The sequence below is a fragment of the Rutilus rutilus genome (assembly GCF_951802725.1).
Source record: "Rutilus rutilus genome assembly, chromosome: 2".
In the NCBI taxonomy this organism is placed as follows: domain Eukaryota; kingdom Metazoa; phylum Chordata; class Actinopteri; order Cypriniformes; family Leuciscidae; genus Rutilus; species Rutilus rutilus.
In genome coordinates this window covers 40,543,687-40,563,485 of record NC_140210.1, presented here as the reverse complement: position 1 = coordinate 40,563,485, position 19,799 = coordinate 40,543,687, and the positions used below count along the sequence as shown (strand labels likewise).

Genomic DNA, 19,799 nt, shown 5'->3' with positions numbered 1-19,799 from the left:
TTGCGCTGGCGTGAGGAGCGTACACTCCTGAGCTGGCGTGAGGAGGTAACCATAGCAACAACAACGGTACGATGCTGTGCACGATTACATTGAAAAACAGGAACAGTATTTTTTTTTTTTTTTTTATCATTCAAAACAAGTTTGGAAAAAAATTGTGAACCAAATGACATTTCGCATTTCGAGACTTTGAAACCATGAAACCGCATAGAACCGTAAGGTCACAAAATCAGGTTTTAAAAAAACAAAAACAAGTGTTCTGTAGCGCATTTCTTCTCATACAAATTGAGCACACAAAATATCTATACAAATAATTAATAATAAAATAAAAACACTTCTCGATACACTAGTTTTGAATTGATAATTAAAAATAGTTTTGTGCAGCATACTTTTAACTAAAGTCACTACAAAATAAACATCACATAATTGGTGGTTCATCTTTCCTTTATTTAAACATAATTTACTGGAATAACGCCACGCGATAAAACCTCATTATATGTGAAACAAACGATTGCAACGTTGTTTTAAGCGTTACTTGTTCATTTTCTTTGATTATAAACATCATAAAACAAGTAATATAATATCATCGAATTTAATTCGCCCATCAACTTCCCAAAGAGTTGATGGAACTCAAGCGCGATTGTCGGTTTATAGTCGGACTATTTTTAATGTGACACAAACAGTTCCACATGTGTTTCCTAGTGGTTGTTTTGCTCATTTCAAACACTATTGTGAGTAGGTTCACTTCACATTCTTTCTTCATTTATTTTTTACCTGATTGTACTTTGTAATGTCGTGACGCCACGGAAAACGCAGTCAGATAGCAATCTCACATAGTGACTAGTGACATTTATTGATGTGCTAAACTGAAACATTTATGTGCAATTATTTATTGCACAAAATATACAATTCATGCTGCATAGGAGGCGTTTAGTTATTTATTTGTAGTTATAGAACACGTTATTTATAACTGTGCATCTCTTTGTAACTGTGTTCCAGACATTCACTCTCATATTTAAGTCTTTCACTGGCATTATGCTGCTAAAACATTCATTTGAAACATTTTTAATGAGTCCATCCCTTTATTTCTATTGCAGACTTCATCAAGCCCTCCACTAGACAGTCAGAATGAAGCAAACTGAGGCACAATCAGACAGAGAGAGCCTCTATCTGGAAGTGTCCAGTGTGAACGGAGCCGTGTCTCTCCCCCTGCACTCCTCTATCGTCCTCTTCCTCCTCTCCTACACAGAGTGCTCATCTTTCCACGTCTACCTGGTCACAGATCAAGCAGACATCCTGCCGTCCCTGTCAGGGCTGGTGCCCGGGGGTCTCGCTGTGTCTGAGGTGAGGAGGGACGAGCTGCCACGGCTGGTTAAGATGTGTCGTCTCCCGGCTGCGCTGGAGCCTGATGTTTGCTTTTGCAGAGCTGGGCTAGCTGTCGTACTGAGACACATCATTCAGACCGCATGCCAGCTGATGTCAAGCCGTAGGGATGTGGCGTCCCTCTTGGGCTTCAAGAACACCTGTCTCAAGGCTTGTGCTGAGGTAAGATTACAATTTCAAAAAAGTGCTTAAAATCCCATTGCATAGTCATAACAGGGCTTAAAACGAACCTTTTGCCACACCTGCCAATGGTGACTTGTGAAAATGTACCGGCCATATATATTTTCTACCGTCCATGAAACAGGCAGTGATGACACCAGAATTTTAGATACCAGTGAAAATTCTCTATTCCAATTTCGATACCACAGCTAAAACTACTAGCCTACTAATATAAAAAAAAAAAAAAATATTAAAGACACGTAAACAGTCAGAAATAAAATAAGAACAAAAAACTAATTACAAGTAAATGCACAAATAAATAAAATATAACAGACACAAATGAAATAAACTGCTTTTCAGGTTTTTCATGTAGGTCTGACAGTAGTTTTCAGGTACAGAAATGTAAGTAAAATAACACTGCGTAGTCTTCACTGTATAAATTAAATGATAACTGTTGCCAAAATGCAACCTAGGGTCTTTTTGTGAATCTACCCGAGGAAAACTTTAAAAGCATAATTAGGATGGAAACGCCACTTTTAAGTTTGACCGTATTTTAGTTTTCGGTCAAATTGCCTTTTGAATGGGAGTGCTAGGGGCACTACTATTATAGCATAAAAATCGCTATTTTTAAAACACTAAGAAGGCTCGACACAACATGAAACTTTGCTTGAAGTATCACCAGGGGCTCTACACATGAACTCGAGCATTGACAATATTGTTTGTGTACACAGAGTTTACTAAAAAGAAAGATTTTGAACAACTCACTGCAGCTGTTGTTGTTTCTGGTCATCGGCATTTTGACAGTCAAAAATAGTCGATCTCCGAATGCGAATGAACGGACTCTTAATTTTAGTATGGCTTCTTATATGAGGATCCTTTTTCAAATGTCAATATTGATTTTCACTCACGACAAAACAACAAATTATCCGTGAATTTATATGGAACTAAGCTTTAGGAGCTTTCCATCTTTACTCTTCTCCCTGTTACGCTGCATTCGGAGATCAACTATTTTTGACTGACAAAATGCCGGCGGACACAGCTACAGTGAGTTGTTCAAAATCTTTCTCTTTAGTAAACTCTGTGTACACAAACAATGTTCTCAATGCTCGAGTTCATGTGTAGAGCCTCTGGTGATACTTCGAGCAAAGTTTCATGTTGTGTCGAGCCTTCTTAGTGTTTTAAAAATAGTGATTTTGACTATCATAGTAGTGCCCCTAGCACTCCCATTCAAAAGGCAATTTGACCGAAAACGAAAATACGGTCAATCTTAAAAGTGGCGTTTCCATTCTAATTATGCTTTTAAACGAAAGTTTGCCTCGGGTAGATTAACAAAAAGACCCTAGGTTGCAGTTTGGCGAGAGTTACGCTTTAAACATTCATATTAATGAATCCTTTTTAAAGTTAAAGAAGTTATTCAGTCAAGAGCAGTGAGTGATTATTTTTTGTTTGATTAACATTAAAAACACAGACAACAGCAGGTTTATTAGGCTGCTGTCACTTTAAGAGCGAATGCACAGACCTAGTATACTGATACTGCACACGTGTTTACTTTCTCAACTGTTTGCGTTCACTTAAGACATAACCAACTATGTTTACTAGAATTCTCAAAAATGTTTGCCACGAATTTGTGTAAAAAAATGTCTGCATCTTCTTGCGCTTGAATATTTAAATTGTCAAGGCTTAAGCTTTTGTGACGATGCAGTGTCAACTGTCCCGAGCGTCATTCAAGTTTGTTCACGTTCATGCGTCGTTAGAATTCATAAAAATGTTACTGGGAATGACACCGTTTTATATACTCGGCAACGCAGATTTTTACTCACATTTGGCGCTTGGCGAGTGTTAATTTTAGGCCTTATAAGTGTGAACTAGCTGTGGGGTGACAAGCATGTTGACATGTTTTGACAGGCACGATCACTTAATTTTTGGAGCTCAATTTGACATTTGAGCTCAATGCTTTCAGATAGTAGCGCTATAAGGCATAACAGAGCAAAAACAAGCTTGGGTTGCTCCCCTGATTCTTTTTCTGCTGTCTTTAGAGCCTTAGGCTGTCATCGGGACATGTGTGATGTCTCAAGACAGCGTTTCAGACAAATCTGTCAGATACTAGCGACATTTATGGTTTTAAAATGCCTTAAAGCAACTTTTTTGGGAAGCTTTTGTTGTGTGTCAGTAACCCTACTACAATTTCAAATGTACGCCATGGGTCATATCGCATGTTTGGGATGACCAATAACTATTAAAATATAGTATATTACACTTAAAATGACTAAAACCTACACTTTTAGTCAGAAGTCTGGAATACTTAAGGTTTTTTTTTTTTTATGTTTATGAAAGAAGTCTCTTATGCTAACCAGGGCTGCATTTATTTGATCAAAAATACAGTTAAAACTGTGAAATATTATTACAATTTAAAATCTCTGTTTTCTCTGAATATATTATAAAATCGAGGCAAATCCTGTGATTCAAAGCTGAATTTTCAGCATCATTACTCCAGCCTTAAGTGTCACATGATCCTTCGGAAATCATTTTAATATGCTGATTTGACACTTATCTGAAAATTGGAAACTGTTGTTTTTATTTCCCAGGATTCTTTGATGAATAGAGAATATAGAGAATAGATGAATATTTGAAAATGCTAACAGCATTAGTTGAAAAATACAAATAATACGCTGTGAATGTCGTTACTGTCACTTTTGATAAGTTGAATGCATCCTTGTTTACTGTCCAGCACTAATTTTATTGACTATCGACCATAGCATAAAAATAATGATCATTCCTAGTTTGCTTAATTACATGAAACTCTGGACAACCATCCAAATAAGTAATGGATCGTACATCACATTTACCAACTGTCATTTGCTCCTCAGGTGAGTCAGTGGACTAGATTGTGTGAGCTGGACATTCCCTCTGCAGTGGAGGAACACTTACGAAACCCTGAAGACCAGATGTGTCGACTTCCTGCTGCGATCCTGAACTTAGAGAAGAGGTTAGGGGAACCCGTCAAGGTCCACAATGACGACAAGATTCGCAGACAGAAGCTCCAGCAGCAGAAGAAGAGTGATTCTCAACCAAAAGGCCCCAGCACAGAGAGCGAATCCCACCCGGGAGTCGAGCTCAGTGCTGCTCTGGCGAAGCTCTCTGCGGTCGCGGTTCCTCCTCCCTCCACCAGAGAGAGCTCTGACATCAGGAAAGTCAAGAGCACAGACCTTCCAGAGCTGGAGCACATGTTTGCAGAAGGGCTGTATTTCACCCTCACCGATGTCGTCCTGCTGCCCTGCATCCATCAATACCTGGTAAAACAAAACAAATCGAACATCGTTTTTATCTCATTACGTGTAAATCACTGTTCCTCACAAACAGAGCCATTCATTCATTTGTTTGTGCAGTAGAGTAGACCATTGAGGCTCACAGGTGCTTTCAAGTTATATCAAACACAAGTCTCCCATGACTCTGACTTCTCCTACTTCAAGTTGATTTCCTCAGCCCTGCATTACATAAGGCCGGTAGTTTCTATTTCAATTGGGAGTGTGAATTAGATTCATTGCAGTGTGATGTCCCTGAACTCGTTCACTCTCAGAGCTTGCCTCAGTCTGACGCCAGCATTCGCTCGACTATTACTCATCAGTGGCGTTTGGTTTATAAAGGCCTCTTCACAACATGAATTATAACTGTGCACTTTTAAAAATCAAGGTTCTTTATTGGCGTCGATGGTTCCATGATGGAATCTTTCCACTCCACAAAAGGTTCTTTATAGTGGAATTTAGTTTTCTCGATTATTAAAATGTTCTTTAAACTAAGAAAAAGATTGTTCTTTTAAGAACTGTTCACTGAAATGTTCTTTAGGGAACCCAAAATGGTTCTTCTATGGCACTTTATTTGTAATGGTCTGTTAGATAAACAGTGCATTAGCGTCTGATGGAGGTGTGCACACTAATAAAATAAAGTGCTAGATGACATTACCGCAGTTATGTTTTATGCCGCATTAAGTGCTCAAGCTCTTTAAGATCTGTTCCTAGTAGGAACAATAATTATGACTTCTTATTCTGTGCGAATAGAAAGAGGAACTATGTTGTTGGAATCCCTTTCAGAGTGATTTTTTTTTTTATATACAGCTGGTGACAACCAATCAGAATCCATCCTGGCAGACTCTGATATTGAATCTTTAATGACAGACCTAACTCTTAGCTATAAGGTTATTGATTAATGGTATACGCTTGAAGTCATCAGTCGTCACATGAGTTCAGCTTATTTTTTAAATACCGGTAATCATGTTTGACAGTGGAATTTCTGGTGAAAAATTGCATTACCCATGATTCTCTCCACCAATCAGAGAATAGAAAGCCACAAATGGTGTTGATTCAGCTTAACTTGGAATCTGTAATATTCCTTTAATGAATGTTATTTACTATTTTTCATTATTCACATTTTAATTAGTGATGCATGCATTATGGACAAGAATGATACCTCAATGTATTCCTCCACACACACACACACACACACAAAAAAACTTTGCAGTGATATCTAGGGAGCAGACACCCTGCTGCGTCTTTGCGGTGAAGTTTGTGTACGTCTGTCATCCCTTTCTCTTGCTCTCTTGCTCTTTTCTTTCTCCTCTGATGATCATTGTTCATTCTTCTCTCTCTCTGCTCCTGTCATTCTCTCGCTCTCGGCTCTCTGTGGTCAGCGGCGCATCGGTGCCTCCTAGTTTCACACTCCGTCTAGCATGTCTCCCTCCTTCTGTCCTCCTCATCCCTTTCTCCCCGTCTTTCCTCTGCGGCGCGATGATAGCTGGAGCTGATCTCGGTTCAGTGGACACGGCACTCTGATGGGTTACTTAAGTCACAGCATCTCGCTGTCAGTGTGCATTTTTTTAATATGCATTTGCGCTGTTTCCGAAAATTCCTCGGCAGCACAACATACACACAGAGCCTCCACTGTCTCGCCTATTTGCCATAACGATTGCACATTTGTTTTCTGAAATGTGACCTCAGTTTTTACTCTTAAACTTTGATAAATGGCTTTTGTTTTGTTTGTCAATGTCAAGATTCATCAGGCTCAAATTGTGAAAGAATGGTGGGAGGGAGCATGAAGAATCTTGCTTTTGTTTTGATGTTATTTCCATCAAGAGGTGCATGAAAAGCTACACACTCCATCAATTAGGGTTAGAAGAACTGTTGCCAAATATATAACATGCTAGAAACATAATAATCACTGCAATAATGATCCAATCATAGACATTTGCCTATTTAAATCCAAACAGCAACCTTTTTTTTTTTTGGGCTGGGCAGTGTATATGTGTGTGTGTGTGTGTGTGTGTGTGTGTGTGTGTGTGTGTGTGTGTGTGTGTGTGTGTGTGTGTGTGTGTGTGTGTATATATATATATATTACATTTTACATTTCATTTAATTATTTAACATACGCTTTTATCCAAATGAGAACAATAGAAACAAACCAACAATACAATTGTGCAACAATATGCAAGTGAATATGTATGTGTGTGTGAATTATATATGTGTGTTTGTGTGTATATGTATGTGTGTAAATATTTAGATAATATCTATATATTACATTTTTAGACCAATTAAAAAATATAATGACAATTAGGCATATGTAACTTCCATATCTCTTAACTCTGTAACTAATCTCACTGTAATAAATAATGATCCATTCCAGGTATATATATATATATATATATATATATATATATATTAAACCAGCTTACATTTAAAGTCAAACAAATACTACCATGATGTATAAATATTTAGCAATTTAAATAATATCATTTTTCTTTTGCACTGCAATAAAGAGAATCTGTGGGGAAAATGTGCTCGATAGTCATACATTTTTGTTATATTTTTTTCCATATATCAATTTTATACACAGACATATGAGGCATTATAAGTATAAGTATAAATTATAAGTATCATGTCTTTGATTAAACCATTCTAGATCTCCATCCAAAAGCACACCCCCTCCACCCTATCCCATCTGCCCTTGCTGCTGAGATGGTACCAGCGTGTGCAGGAGCTCCCCAGCGTACTGAGGGCCGCAAAGGATTGTGGGATGGCCCTCTTCAGTCTCAGCTCGGTCGACCCTTACCCTCCTCAGCCAGAGGCCCCACGATCCGGTGGAGCAGAGCAGGACGGCCCCAAACTTAAGCAAGAGCCCTTCATCGGGGGCCCGAGGCCAACTCTCACCAAACTGCAGGTAATTGAATTTCACTCGCTCTATTTTTCTCCCGCTCTCTTGCTCTTTTATTTTATTCTCCTCATTTCTCTTTCCCTAACTCTTCCCTCGCGCAGAAGGAGATTACACATGCCACGCACAGAAGCGCTTCTCTTTGCCACTTCACTAAACCTGTCAGAGGCGAACTCACATAATCCCTAAACAGCGATCTGCTCTCAATACGTTCAGTGCTGCGCTCTCGTCCCTTTACGGCAGCCCTGTGTGTCACTGCGGGCCTGAACCGTGATGATAAAGGATTTATGCACTCCAGCGAGGCAGAACAGCAGCCGCACTGACTCGCTCTTAACTGATGGGACTCCCTGCCACTTGATACTTTAAGGAGGCTGGTATTACGTGGCTGTCTGACTTCGACAAGCACTGCGAGTTCTTTCAGCTGTTAGTCTGACATTCATTAGTTGTGGTAAAGACTATGTAGAGGGATATAACAGAGAAACTTCAATATACAATCAAATCCTAATCCATAAATCAAAGAAACATTCATGAGCTTTATTTAAAAAGAAATGAATTGTGATCAATTGTGACTAACCTAATTTCAGGCTTAAAGCCAGTGGTTCCCAAACTTTTTAGAGTGGCGTACCCCTGAGGAATTTAACATCTTTCTACGTACACCCTGTCTTCCACTTAGACTGCAGTGACACCTTTTCTATTAAGGGACAATATTTTTCCCCTTAAATAGATTTTCCAGTGCATTTTTACCTTTATTTATATATATAAATATACCTTTATAAATAAATAAATAATGTTTTAAATAAAAATATGCAATAGAGAAATATGAAATAATGGTAAACACGAAGTGATACTTTAAAAAAAAAAACTAAATACGCCACTAGGTGGCAGTAAGTCACTGTCTTAATGAGTGAGCCATTGAGTCATAAATGGGTCATTGAATCATTGACTCTTCGTTCAAAGCTGCAGATGTGTTCATGAAACACAGTTCTGCGGTGGTTTTAGTTGGAACTATTATTTAGTTGCAAAATAGAGCAAACAATAATGTTTTTTAAATGTACATCACTTAATATTACCCTTTTGTCTCTTTAACTGTTGTATAAAATCAATATCACATTTGCAATTGTGTGGATATTTGGGAAAAATTACATTCTTTCTCATAATATATTATCAACATATAACTCACAGAGGGCATTTTTCTGTATCGAAGAGAGTTTGAGTCTTAAATCGATCACAGTCTGTGTCTTTATTTGTTCTTCATGCTAGTACGTGCTAAAACCCCACTTTTACAAAGGTACATTGTCGAGAACGGCAGTAATGTAGCTAGATTTATTGCAGGATACTCTGCAGACCGCCTATCATACACGCTGCTTGTGTGGAATGGATACTGTCAGTTTTGAATGCAAAAGATGAGGTAATTTGATTGGATGTCACATGCTTGAGCTTTTACGGCATTTTGCCTGCTAGAAATACATGCTCGGTTTTAATGCTATTTTAAGGTGGGGTAGAATTAAATGAACGGGAAAACTCAGCATTTTGTTCGCGGACCCCCTCTGTCACCTCACGTGCCGACATTTTTGCTTCATTAAAAATAAGGTATTAAATGAGACAAGAAATTTTGCAGTTATTCTCACTTTTGCAGACCATAAACTGTGGTTAATATCTTTTTAAACAGTACCATTGCTAATATGTTCACAGTTTAAAATAAAGCCACTGTGGTGAGTGGCAACTACAAATGCCAAAATTTGATAAATTATATAGTAATTTTTCCCCACTTAATTTTCCACAGTAGTATTTGTATACACTACCGTTCAAAAGTTTGGGGTCAGTAAATAAATAATACTTTAAATAAATGAATCCTTTTATTCAGTAAGGTTGCATTAAATTGATCAAAAGTGACAGTAAATGCTTACATTGTTGCAAAAACATTCTGCAGCTGTTTAACTGTTTTCAACACAGTTGTTTTAATCTTAGCAGGAAAAAATAGAAAACTGTTTTACTGATCAAATAAATGTTGCCTTCAGAAGAAATCATTTCAAAAGCATTAAAAATCTTACTGACCCCAAACTTTTAGTAGTGTAAATATTAGGCTTTGTTCAGAAAGAAGACTTACATTACTGAAAATATATCAGGTGAAGTATATAGATTGATTGATTTTATTTGAAGTAGAGAAAAATTAAATGAGTTTCATATTTTAGTCCATCATTTTATTATAAAAAGAAGTAACAGTTTAATTTATCATCATTTGTCTTTAGGAATCCTACACACCACAGGTTTTTTACAATATTAATAATGATGTATTATAACAAAACTGAAAGAAACGATTCTTTTCTCACAGTTCACCTAATTCCAATTCACTCTTTTCACAAACAGAAGATTAGTTTTTCAAACACATTTGTCCTGAAAGGTGGGCTAACGTTTAACCACAAGTGTAAGATGGAGTTTGTCCTTAAACAAAAAGAACTATAGTGACCCTATACCAAGCCAGTCAAGCATCTAGACGTGTGTGTGTGAAACATTTAACTATATTAACCAGGGTAAGGGGCCTTTTTTCTTGTGCAACAAGAAAAACTAGTAGAAAGTCAGTTTTTGGACATATATGATGCCAAAGTGGTTTTCTTTGATTATGGTAAAATAAGTATACGTTGACATTTAAAAATCTATGCATGTATTTACATTGTCACAAAATAATAAAACAATTGATATTTCTTTAAAACAAAGATTAAAGAAATGTCAATCAAATTCAGTGACTTTTTTTTTTTTTAATTGTTGATTTAGTGTTCAAATTGGTTTGGGGCCACTATATCAAAATGTTTGGTATTACCAACGTTTCTATACCATGGTACCGCCAGCATACTTTTTAAGGGCTGTTACTGATGTCCCTCTCTACTTGCAGACCCCCCTGTTTCCTCACCTTTCCAGATAATAATGCACCCTTAAGAGGCTGTATTACATGGACGGCTCAGCTTGTGGCATCATCATAACTGTCCTGATGAGTGCTGTTTTTCCTCCCTGGAGGAACCGCTGTTTCGTTCCATAACCTCCTGCACATAGTCTTCTGCCTGCTTATTCAATTTCCCACCACTTCCATAGCAGTCCTGCTGATTTACCCAGCATCTAAACGGCCCACAAACTCTAACAACACTTCATCCCCGGCGCAGAAATCTGCCGATAATGAGTAAAGAGCCCGCAGTGGTCTCATACACTTCTGGCGTACGACTCCCGCAGGAGAGACAAACAGAGTAACAATGCTGGGTCTCTATACTGTCTGCCCCGGACCACAATGCTGAAGTCGAGTCCCCAGCAGGTGATAAAAAAACACACAGCTGCCGTCTAGTTTTCAGGCCTGCTGCAGAACTTCCAGCTTTTTATGTGTGTGCTTGGTGTTTTCCACCTCTGGCATTCAGATACTATAAATCAGATATTTCCCGTCACGCTAGTGGATATCAATTTGGTGTGTGTCAATGAGTTGGAGCTCAGCAGGCTCTCTTAATGCATAGCAGTCCACTGGGATTTTCCAGGCTGCGTGCTTTCTGCTTTAGGTCTGCTCTGCAGCTGTTGCTGGTGGCTCATTGCTTTAGACAGAGCAAATGACATTTTCATTCACGGAGCCAAACCTTCTGTCCAGCCTGGATTTGTAATGCCAGAGCAGCAAACATAGATGCACCGTCACAATAGCTACTGTTTAACAAGCAGAACCAGACTTGTTCTAAATCAGTGACCGAGAGCATCTCAGGAGCTTAATTTGGTGGTTTGAGAGATTTGATACGGTTTTACTCAATTTAGTCACTGCTAAAGAGTGTCATTAGGCTGATTATCAGATTAACTATTTGAAGTCTGTTTTGATATATATCGTGGTTGTGGATTTCAGCATGTCTGGAAGGCTGTGTTGACCAATTAGAAGTCAGGATGGGAACTATCCATTTTAGAATCTTGTTTTGTTTCAGGTATTACACAATGTTGGATGTATATTTAACTTTTAAACGTATTTCATTAAGTTTTATAATGTTAATATGCAGAATTTAACTACCAGAATCAGTTTTTTTTACTTAAAATGTACTGATAGCCACCATAAAATGACAGGTATACAATAGAAAGTCACATGGTGAATCTGAGTTCATTGCAAGTGCACAGGGGTCATACACACCATCAGGTAAAAAATAACAAGAAACAAAACTACTTAAAATTAAATCGTGTGTGATGTCACACAGGGACTTCTCGGAATGCCATTTTACTGTTATTCACTGTAAGTTATATCGTAAAGTTTTTGTGTTAATGCAATGTTAAACCATTAACTCTAATATGGTAAAGTAACTTAAAGTCAATCATTTATTTTAAATCTACAGTGTTTTCTCTTCAGACAAAGTGCATGAGTCATATGGACTAGGCTACAACTTTTGTATGCTTCTATGTATATACTTAACTTTTCCTTTAGTTTCTTATTGTTTGTACATTTTGTTAAGCAAAAAGTCTTTCCTAGAGGTTTTAACACCAATCTGACACTGTCTTCACTCCGTTCCACATGAGTTTGTTTGGTCATGCAGGTTAATTTAATTCTAAATGGGTGACTAACCTTATCTCATCAAACTGGTGAAAACTTGTTTGTACTAAAAAAGTACCCTATGAAATCCCCCAACACAACACCATATATTTTCCCTGTGTTCTCTAGCATTGCGTGTATTAGTACTTGGTTTGCATCTTATATTCTCAATGAGGAATAATTCTCATAGCACACTTCTTACCCATTCTTGTAGGTCTCTTTGATGATTAAGTACCAACTAGAAAAATGTCAAATCAATTACAGGACTTCAACCTTTAAAGTAGTTTGTAAAGTGGGTTGAACTGCTCTGTAACGGGTTCCTGATTTAATTAGCACCTTGTCTCAGGCGTTCTGAGGAAGTGTGAGGAGTGGTCATGCTGTTGCCTGGAGGCTTCTGTCGGGAGTTTATGGTTTAACCTGTGCTTATGTGTTCTTGTGTCCTGCAGGAAAATGGGATAGACGCTGTTTACACCGCTCACCCTTGCCCGTCATGGACGGTTGATTGGGAGAGCCTACCAATGGCCGTCAACCCCACTGAAGGTAAACTCGGCTGTATTTTCCAAACAAGTGGAACACAACCCTATACTCTTACCATACCAATAGTGATAAGCATCTTTTTGATTAATGTAATATCGAAATATTTGTGTAGAACCATTTTGGTAGTAATGCATTCGAAGCATTTTGCAATCCCATTTCCCCTTTCCTTCCGCATTCTGTCCTTGTCTCTATATTCTACGTGTTAGTAAAACCTTGTCATTTGTATAATTTCCATCAGCCAATCCTGTAAGGATGTTGAGAATTGTTTTCCGGCTCTCTAGTGAAGCATTTAAAATTGTAACCCACTATGCTTGACAAGTAATATACTTGTCAAATAAATAACCAAGGAAGTGCTGCTATAGTGTTTTCTTGATTTAATTTTCAACTGTTGCTGCTTCACACAGTGACTACGAAGGAACTGGCTTTGATATGATTTCAGCTATTGATGAAGCGACAGCTTTATGTCTATGATTGATGGGCATCAACTTAGCATATAATAAGCAATCTAAAATCAGTTACGGACACTTTATCTCTTATCTCCAGGCATTGCTTTGCCTTTTTGGAAGAAAATGTACGCTATACCTGTAGAAATGCGTTTCTGAGCAGAGATTGTGGTTCGTGGTTGTCCTGTGTCATGAGCTCCCCGCAGCCGTGTTCTGGAGTCTTAACTAGCTCTAACAGCAGGCAGCTGTTTTTCACCAGGAATGAGCGAGATGCCAATCAACTTGCACAGACCGACGAGTGAGCTCCGTGGAGAGACAGAAATCCAGTTCGTTTCAAAATCCAGTCTGGAAACAATCCTCATCGACCCACGCCCCTGAGAGAATAATTTACTTAAGTCGAAAAACTACATATATTTTCTGTTGGTAAGAAAGAAACAAAAAATAAATACAAGGGATTTCAGAGTTTGTGCTCAAGAAATGTAGTACTTAACTTTATGCTTCAGTAGAACTGGGTTTGACAGCTCTCAAAATTGCATTACATAGAAGAGAGCAGCATGAACATTCTTCAAATAGTCTTCTTTTTCTTCCATGGATGAATGGAAATACAGGTTTGGAATGATATAAGTGTAAAAAAAAAAGACAAATTTCTGAATGTTTTAGTCCATATAGCAGATTCAATGTACTGTAAGTACAAAGTAACTCTTTTTTGCTGCACAGGCCAAGGTCATGATTTTTAGTCTCTCTCAAAATAAAAACTGATTCATCTTCCATTTGCCTTCTAAGATTGCTTATTATTTGAGGCTTTTAGGAGATTTTTCCATTCAGCGCAGTCTGTAGTGAACTTCCATAGCTCTGTTCACATTTGCATCAAACTATGTTTCAGAGATGAACTCTCAAATGACTATAAATGATTGTCTGCAACGTGCCTTGAAGACACAAAAATATATTCCCTGGACATTTTAGATGGTTCTTGAGTCACGTTGCCTCTTTTCTGCTGATTTTCTAGTGTTTTAATGCAGGGCCCTTCAGAGAAAACAGTTCTGAGAACAAGTCACACATGTAGATGAACCCCCACATGCAAAAGTATGTTACTTTTATTTGGTACCATGTTTTTCTTTTACTACAGCAGCTCTGTCTTTCAGCATGCGCCCACACACGCTTCACCGTAATGTCTTTTCAAGTGCTGAATCCATGTGCAGCAACAGAGAGAAGGTGTAAGAACAGAGAGGCCTGTGTATGTCCTGCTGTTTGTTATGAATCCTCTATCGCTTCAGCGCTCCACTAATCGCTCCTGTCGTCTTTCAACATTCAGGTAACCCGTAGAGTGAAGACAAGCTCTGTTGTTATGAGATTGTCATAGTCTGCAACTGTTGGAGAAACTGTATCAACAGTCTGCCTGCGCCACCCAAAGCTCTGACTCTTGAATTGTTGCATCCTAACTTTTAAACCAGATTACTCAAGCAGACATTTATGTCTAGTCAGCAGATCCTGCCTTCCTACACAAAGGAAAAAAACATTTCCTCAGTTTTTAGTGTTAGCCAGTAGAGCTTCTGACTAGAAGATGGTGTAGGAGTGCCTCAAGGCACTGTGTTGGGCCACTCCACATTGTTGGACTAAACATAGTTTTTAAATGTTCTCACTATGTGTGTGGTGATAACCCCAAGTTTTCACTGAGCATTCAGAGTCTCTTCTGGGACATATCTGCTTCTCTTGTAATATTTTTACATGCATTTAGTTGTTTCAGGGTGCGTTAGAGTCGATGACTGCGTCATTGGATAAGATGTTAGTACGTGGGCACATCTATAGAGGAGCTGTCGTATGGACAAGATTACAGAGTCCTGTTTCATTTGGGAGATTGGCTTCGCCACTAGAGTCTTTAGAAATTTGACACGCTTCGTTCCTAAAAAGACAGCGATATGAATTTATTGGCCGTTTTCTTTGGGAGCCATTTTAGCTAAATATTTAGACGTTTGTTAGACTACCGCAACTACCACCCACATTTTGCGAGCCACCTCCACAGTGCTGATAAATATTGTTTTAAATCGAGGGCAGTCTGTGGGAGGATTGCTTCGCCAGGGTGTCTATTATGCAGTTTGTCGAGAGCAGGAGAGAGAACTAGGCGCTGTCACCACTACAGAGCAGAGAGAAACCCCACCTGGGAAACGTGGTTGGCAGTGGTGCCTTGAATATGAATCCATTTTCACTGTCAACACCAGCCCTGTTGAGCATTAAGAGACTTCACTGTGTTTATGTGGGAAGGGGCCATTTACATGGGAGGCGCATTCCGGACGCATCTGCCTGTTTTGGCAACTACTTGTCTGAAATGCTTCGCCTCTAGACAGTTTATGGCCTAGGAGGAGGGAAGTTCAACAGCCTACAGAACTTTCAAAGATGCATTATTGCTCAGTCACATGATTGAATGACTTAGAAATGACTTCTAAACCCTCATAGACACATGCTGCTTCGTCTCAAGAACCAGAATGTGACTGTTGGCAAACGTTCGGTCCATACTATGTTTTAGACCAGAAGACCAGCTGTGATGTTAGGACGGATAAATCTGAAATCAATAATACCTCAGTAAGACGTCGGCATGCAACCCTTTTGCAACCTTGCAAACGTGTCTTTGTTTCTTGATGACTCAAAATAACCATTGCACCCTGATTCATGGAAACTGTAGAACTTAGCCTGTTAAATTTCAACATGTTATTGCCATTTTAATGTGCAATTTGCTTTAGACAGTCTGTGGCAGTGCAGTCTGAGGTAGAGATTACACGCTGCTTCACCCATTAGTGCTCACTTCAGTGGCTTGGCTGTATTAACACGTTTAGAAGCATTGTGAAGAATTATTGTGGCTTGGCTTATACCTGAATTTGTCAGTGTTGTTGTTCCCACTTCTCAAATTACTATTCACCATTCAGAGTTGAATTGAAAAAGCCTTTTAATTTCCAGTTCAGCTCCTGAATTAGAATTTAGGCAGCAAACATGATACAGAATTGTAATTGGAATGTAGAATTAAAATAACTTGAAATATATGTAACTATTTTTGAACTGAATGTTTGTCGACAAAGCCTTTATTGAAAATAAGTTTTAAATTGTAGGCCTTACTGACAACAATGGATTGACTTTTTTTTTTTTTATGACACCTATGGTATATACATTTAGCCTGGGTGCCAGCCCGAACCCCGCCCACAAATTTTTTTGGTCGGGAAGTTCGGTCTGGACTCGCTCCGTTGAGGAGCTATTATGCCCGAACAAAAATTGTTCGGACCAATCAAATTGTCAGGGCGGGCTTTATACGATGATGGACAGATGAGCAACGGTAACGTAATCATCCACGTCACCAAAGAGCGCTTGATTTGAATTAGTTTACAACAAAGACGACTGCTGCTGGAGAATTGAGATTTCACGAGTTCACATTTACAAATAAGTCAGATAGAATAAATGCGTATATAAGATTTCACACAAATAAGTCGATAGAATAAATGCGTATATGACGTGCTGTCCGAGGAGAGGGCTGTGGGCTCGGTAGCCATACTCCCCCGTATTCCTGGTTGTGAGAGAACAAGACAAGAGTGAGGATTCGGGGTGGTGGAGGGATGCTGAAAAACTGTCAAGGAGTGTTAGGTAAGTTGACAGAGTGAATATGCTTCCTCATGCTGATAGATAGGGTAACGTTAGACATGGTATTGTTTGATGACAAGTTGATTGGATTGATTATTTGTACGTGCTCCTCCCGAACTTTGTTTATTAAAAATCATGTGTAGATTCCGCCATCGCGTCTGTTATAGAAGATATTCACAGCGCATTCATTTTAAAAGAGGAACAGAGAGCCGCGACATTTTGTTGGTTGAAAATATGAATGAAGAACATGCGTCATTTACTCCGTTGCTCTGATTGGTTGTAGGTCTATCCAATTGAGTGCAGAGGTTTTTTTTTTTCCTGGTTCGGTTGAGACACACCCCATAATCAAATCTCTATGGAGCAGTCTCAGACTCACATTCTGACTAGAATCTGAGTATGACGACGTCAGGCTAATATACATTTGTATTTAGGTTATATATCTCATTACCTGTTTTTAGTATTCAAATTTTTTTTTACAATTACAATCCTTCCTGTCATTCAAATTCAACTTCCTGTGAATTGAAAGGGAGACAATTCTTCGATTCTGACAATTTTCTGGATTAACCAGATAATTGTAGACGAAAGTCCCACTTTTCCCCCCATACATGTGCCAGCTACAAATGGCACACACTTCCAGGAGCCGATATTTTTTATTCAGTTTGATTAATTGAGCCTCAATTTCTTCAGTTAGATTGGTTCACTTAATCAATACCAATTGAATGTTGCTGTCAAAGCTGGCTTTCAGTTTTGTTGGTCCCAACTGGAGATTCATCAGCACTTTCTCAACTTGGTAGCTGTTCCAATATAGCCTGCACTCTAGAGAGCTTTAAACGAGTTTTACTAATTGATGAAATGTTTGAGTCATGAATTTGAGTGCAATACAGCAGTCCTTTTTATTTGCAAAATGCCACCTAATGAATATTCATGCCACTTTCTTAACATGGTAATGTTATTTTTCTCATTATGTGAAGAATGTTTTTTTTGGGGGGGGGTTTGTCCTATATTTACACAGTCTATTCTTCTGTAGTGCTTGGGTGCCAATGGTTAATTGAATTTATGCTGGTATTATAATTTACAGCCTGGTTACATTTGTGAAATAAGCATCTCTTCCGCTCTCTTCTCAGCCTTTAGATTGTCCTAGTTAATTTTCATGCTGTGTTATTCTGTTGTCATTCTGAATAATACTTTGGATCAGGCCACAAAGAACCGTAAATTACAAGTAGTATTTTCATTTTTTTCCCCGCCCCTCTCATTTATCTCTCTCTTTTTTTATATTTTCACTGTATCTTCTTTTCTTCCCTTTCAAGTTCTCATTTCATACGCAACATCTATGGTTAACCGTCATCCTTCAGATGCTGACCTCCACCTGTAACTCCTGTCTAGCTGTCAAATTTGTTTTTTCTTGAATGTCGTCTTGGGTATACTAGATTCCTGCTCTCTGTTGAATGGCTGTCAGGGATTTTTATTATGCACCATTTGGCATGAAGACTCAATTAGGAGTTTACTTTTGAGTTAATTTGAGTGTGTTTAGAAGAACACTTGGAGTCACGTTTAAAATTCCTCTTGCTTTCTCACCTCTTTTTTTCTGCTAAAGATGTAGTGTTAAACTGCAAAACACCTTATTATCACCTAGCCCTTGTAAGGGGCTGTGAGGAGTTTTATCAAAACTCATTTGAGTTAGTGATCTGATCTATTAGGGGTGGGAATCTTTTACCATCTCACGATTCGATTCGATTCCGATTCTTGAGGCCACAATTCGATTCAAAATCGATTTTCGATTCAAAAAGATTTTCGATTCAAAACAATTCGATTTTATTCATAATGATTTCTAATCAGGTTTCTGATCATGATCTACTCTTATCTGCTTTGCTATACAGAATGACAAACGGAGACATTAAAGTGTCTTTTTCACATTTATTAAGTTCAATTCTCAGGGAAGTGCCTTTTATCAAAAACAGTGAAATTTTTTTTTTACTTGGTACTTTTAAAGCAAAGTATTTATGATGACCCATAACGAACTTACTTCCAATACTTCCTATATTAATTTTATTAATAAAACAAATGGAAGTGATTTGGCAAGTCAACTGTAGGTTACATTTGCCAGCATATGTCCCAACATTGCTGAGAACCAACAGGAAAATAAATGTGTGCTTGTACTAGCAGCATACTTGTAGTAAATTAATACAAACTTCAGCATATTCTGAATCTCTAGCATAGTAGCATTTAATAATAGACTTCTAAACAACATCCTCTTGTTATTTCCAATGAGCAATATAATCCTTCAGACAAAAAAAAACATTTTGCTGTAGCAAATTCACAAACAGTTTTCGTTCAAAAATATAGAATTATGTAACTTACCAGAAGCTATCATAACGTATAATGCTTGTGGACTTATGCATATTCTGAATAATTAGTAACATACAAAGTCGCTCTTGACCTATACACAACTAAATAATAAAGAGTTATGACTTGAAATGTTTGCTGTATACCACAATCAAAAACAGCTTATACAAAGAAAGTGAATGAACATCTGCAGAGAGTAACTTACAGTCAAAATGTAACTTTTTGTGACTGGCATTGCACATTTGGCGCTCAGCCATCATGCGTCCGTTATGTGCGCGTCTCTGTTATGTGCACGCCACAAACTGTCCGCGCACGTGCACGTCCGCTTCAGAGTTCCGCCTTTTGCGTTCCGTCAATGTTACGTTATTAGAATTTTTTTTTTTTTTAGAAAATCGATTTTTGACATTTGCGAATCGATTCAGAATCGTCCACGTCCCGAATCGCGATTCATCTAAGAATCGATTTTTTCCCCCACCCCTATGATCTATGGTGCGGATGGAGTTATTTGGTTTTAGCAATATGTAAGTGATGTGATGTTTTTTTTTTCTGAACTGATAAAAAAGGCTGAGGAAATTGAAGCATCT

The 19,799-nt window shown here is 38.2% G+C and overlaps 1 protein-coding gene across 2 annotated transcripts in view; it reads left to right on the top strand.

Annotated features, from left to right (window-relative positions):
* Window positions 1–649: 649 nt before the first annotated feature.
* gstcd (glutathione S-transferase, C-terminal domain containing) overlaps window positions 650–19,799 on the top strand; it is a 52,232-nt gene continuing 33,082 nt past the window's right edge. The window contains exons 1-5 of one of the 2 annotated variants that reach the window (XM_084403255.1): window positions 650–728; window positions 1,095–1,542; window positions 4,407–4,832; window positions 7,489–7,746; window positions 12,718–12,811. In XM_084403255.1, coding sequence (XP_084259381.1) covers window positions 1,126–1,542; window positions 4,407–4,832; window positions 7,489–7,746; window positions 12,718–12,811 — 1,195 coding nt within the window. In that variant the 5' untranslated portion in view covers window positions 650–728; window positions 1,095–1,125. The remainder of the gene's footprint in view (window positions 729–1,094; window positions 1,543–4,406; window positions 4,833–7,488; window positions 7,747–12,717; window positions 12,812–19,799) is intronic. The other variant, XM_084403256.1, reaches the window with a different exon arrangement.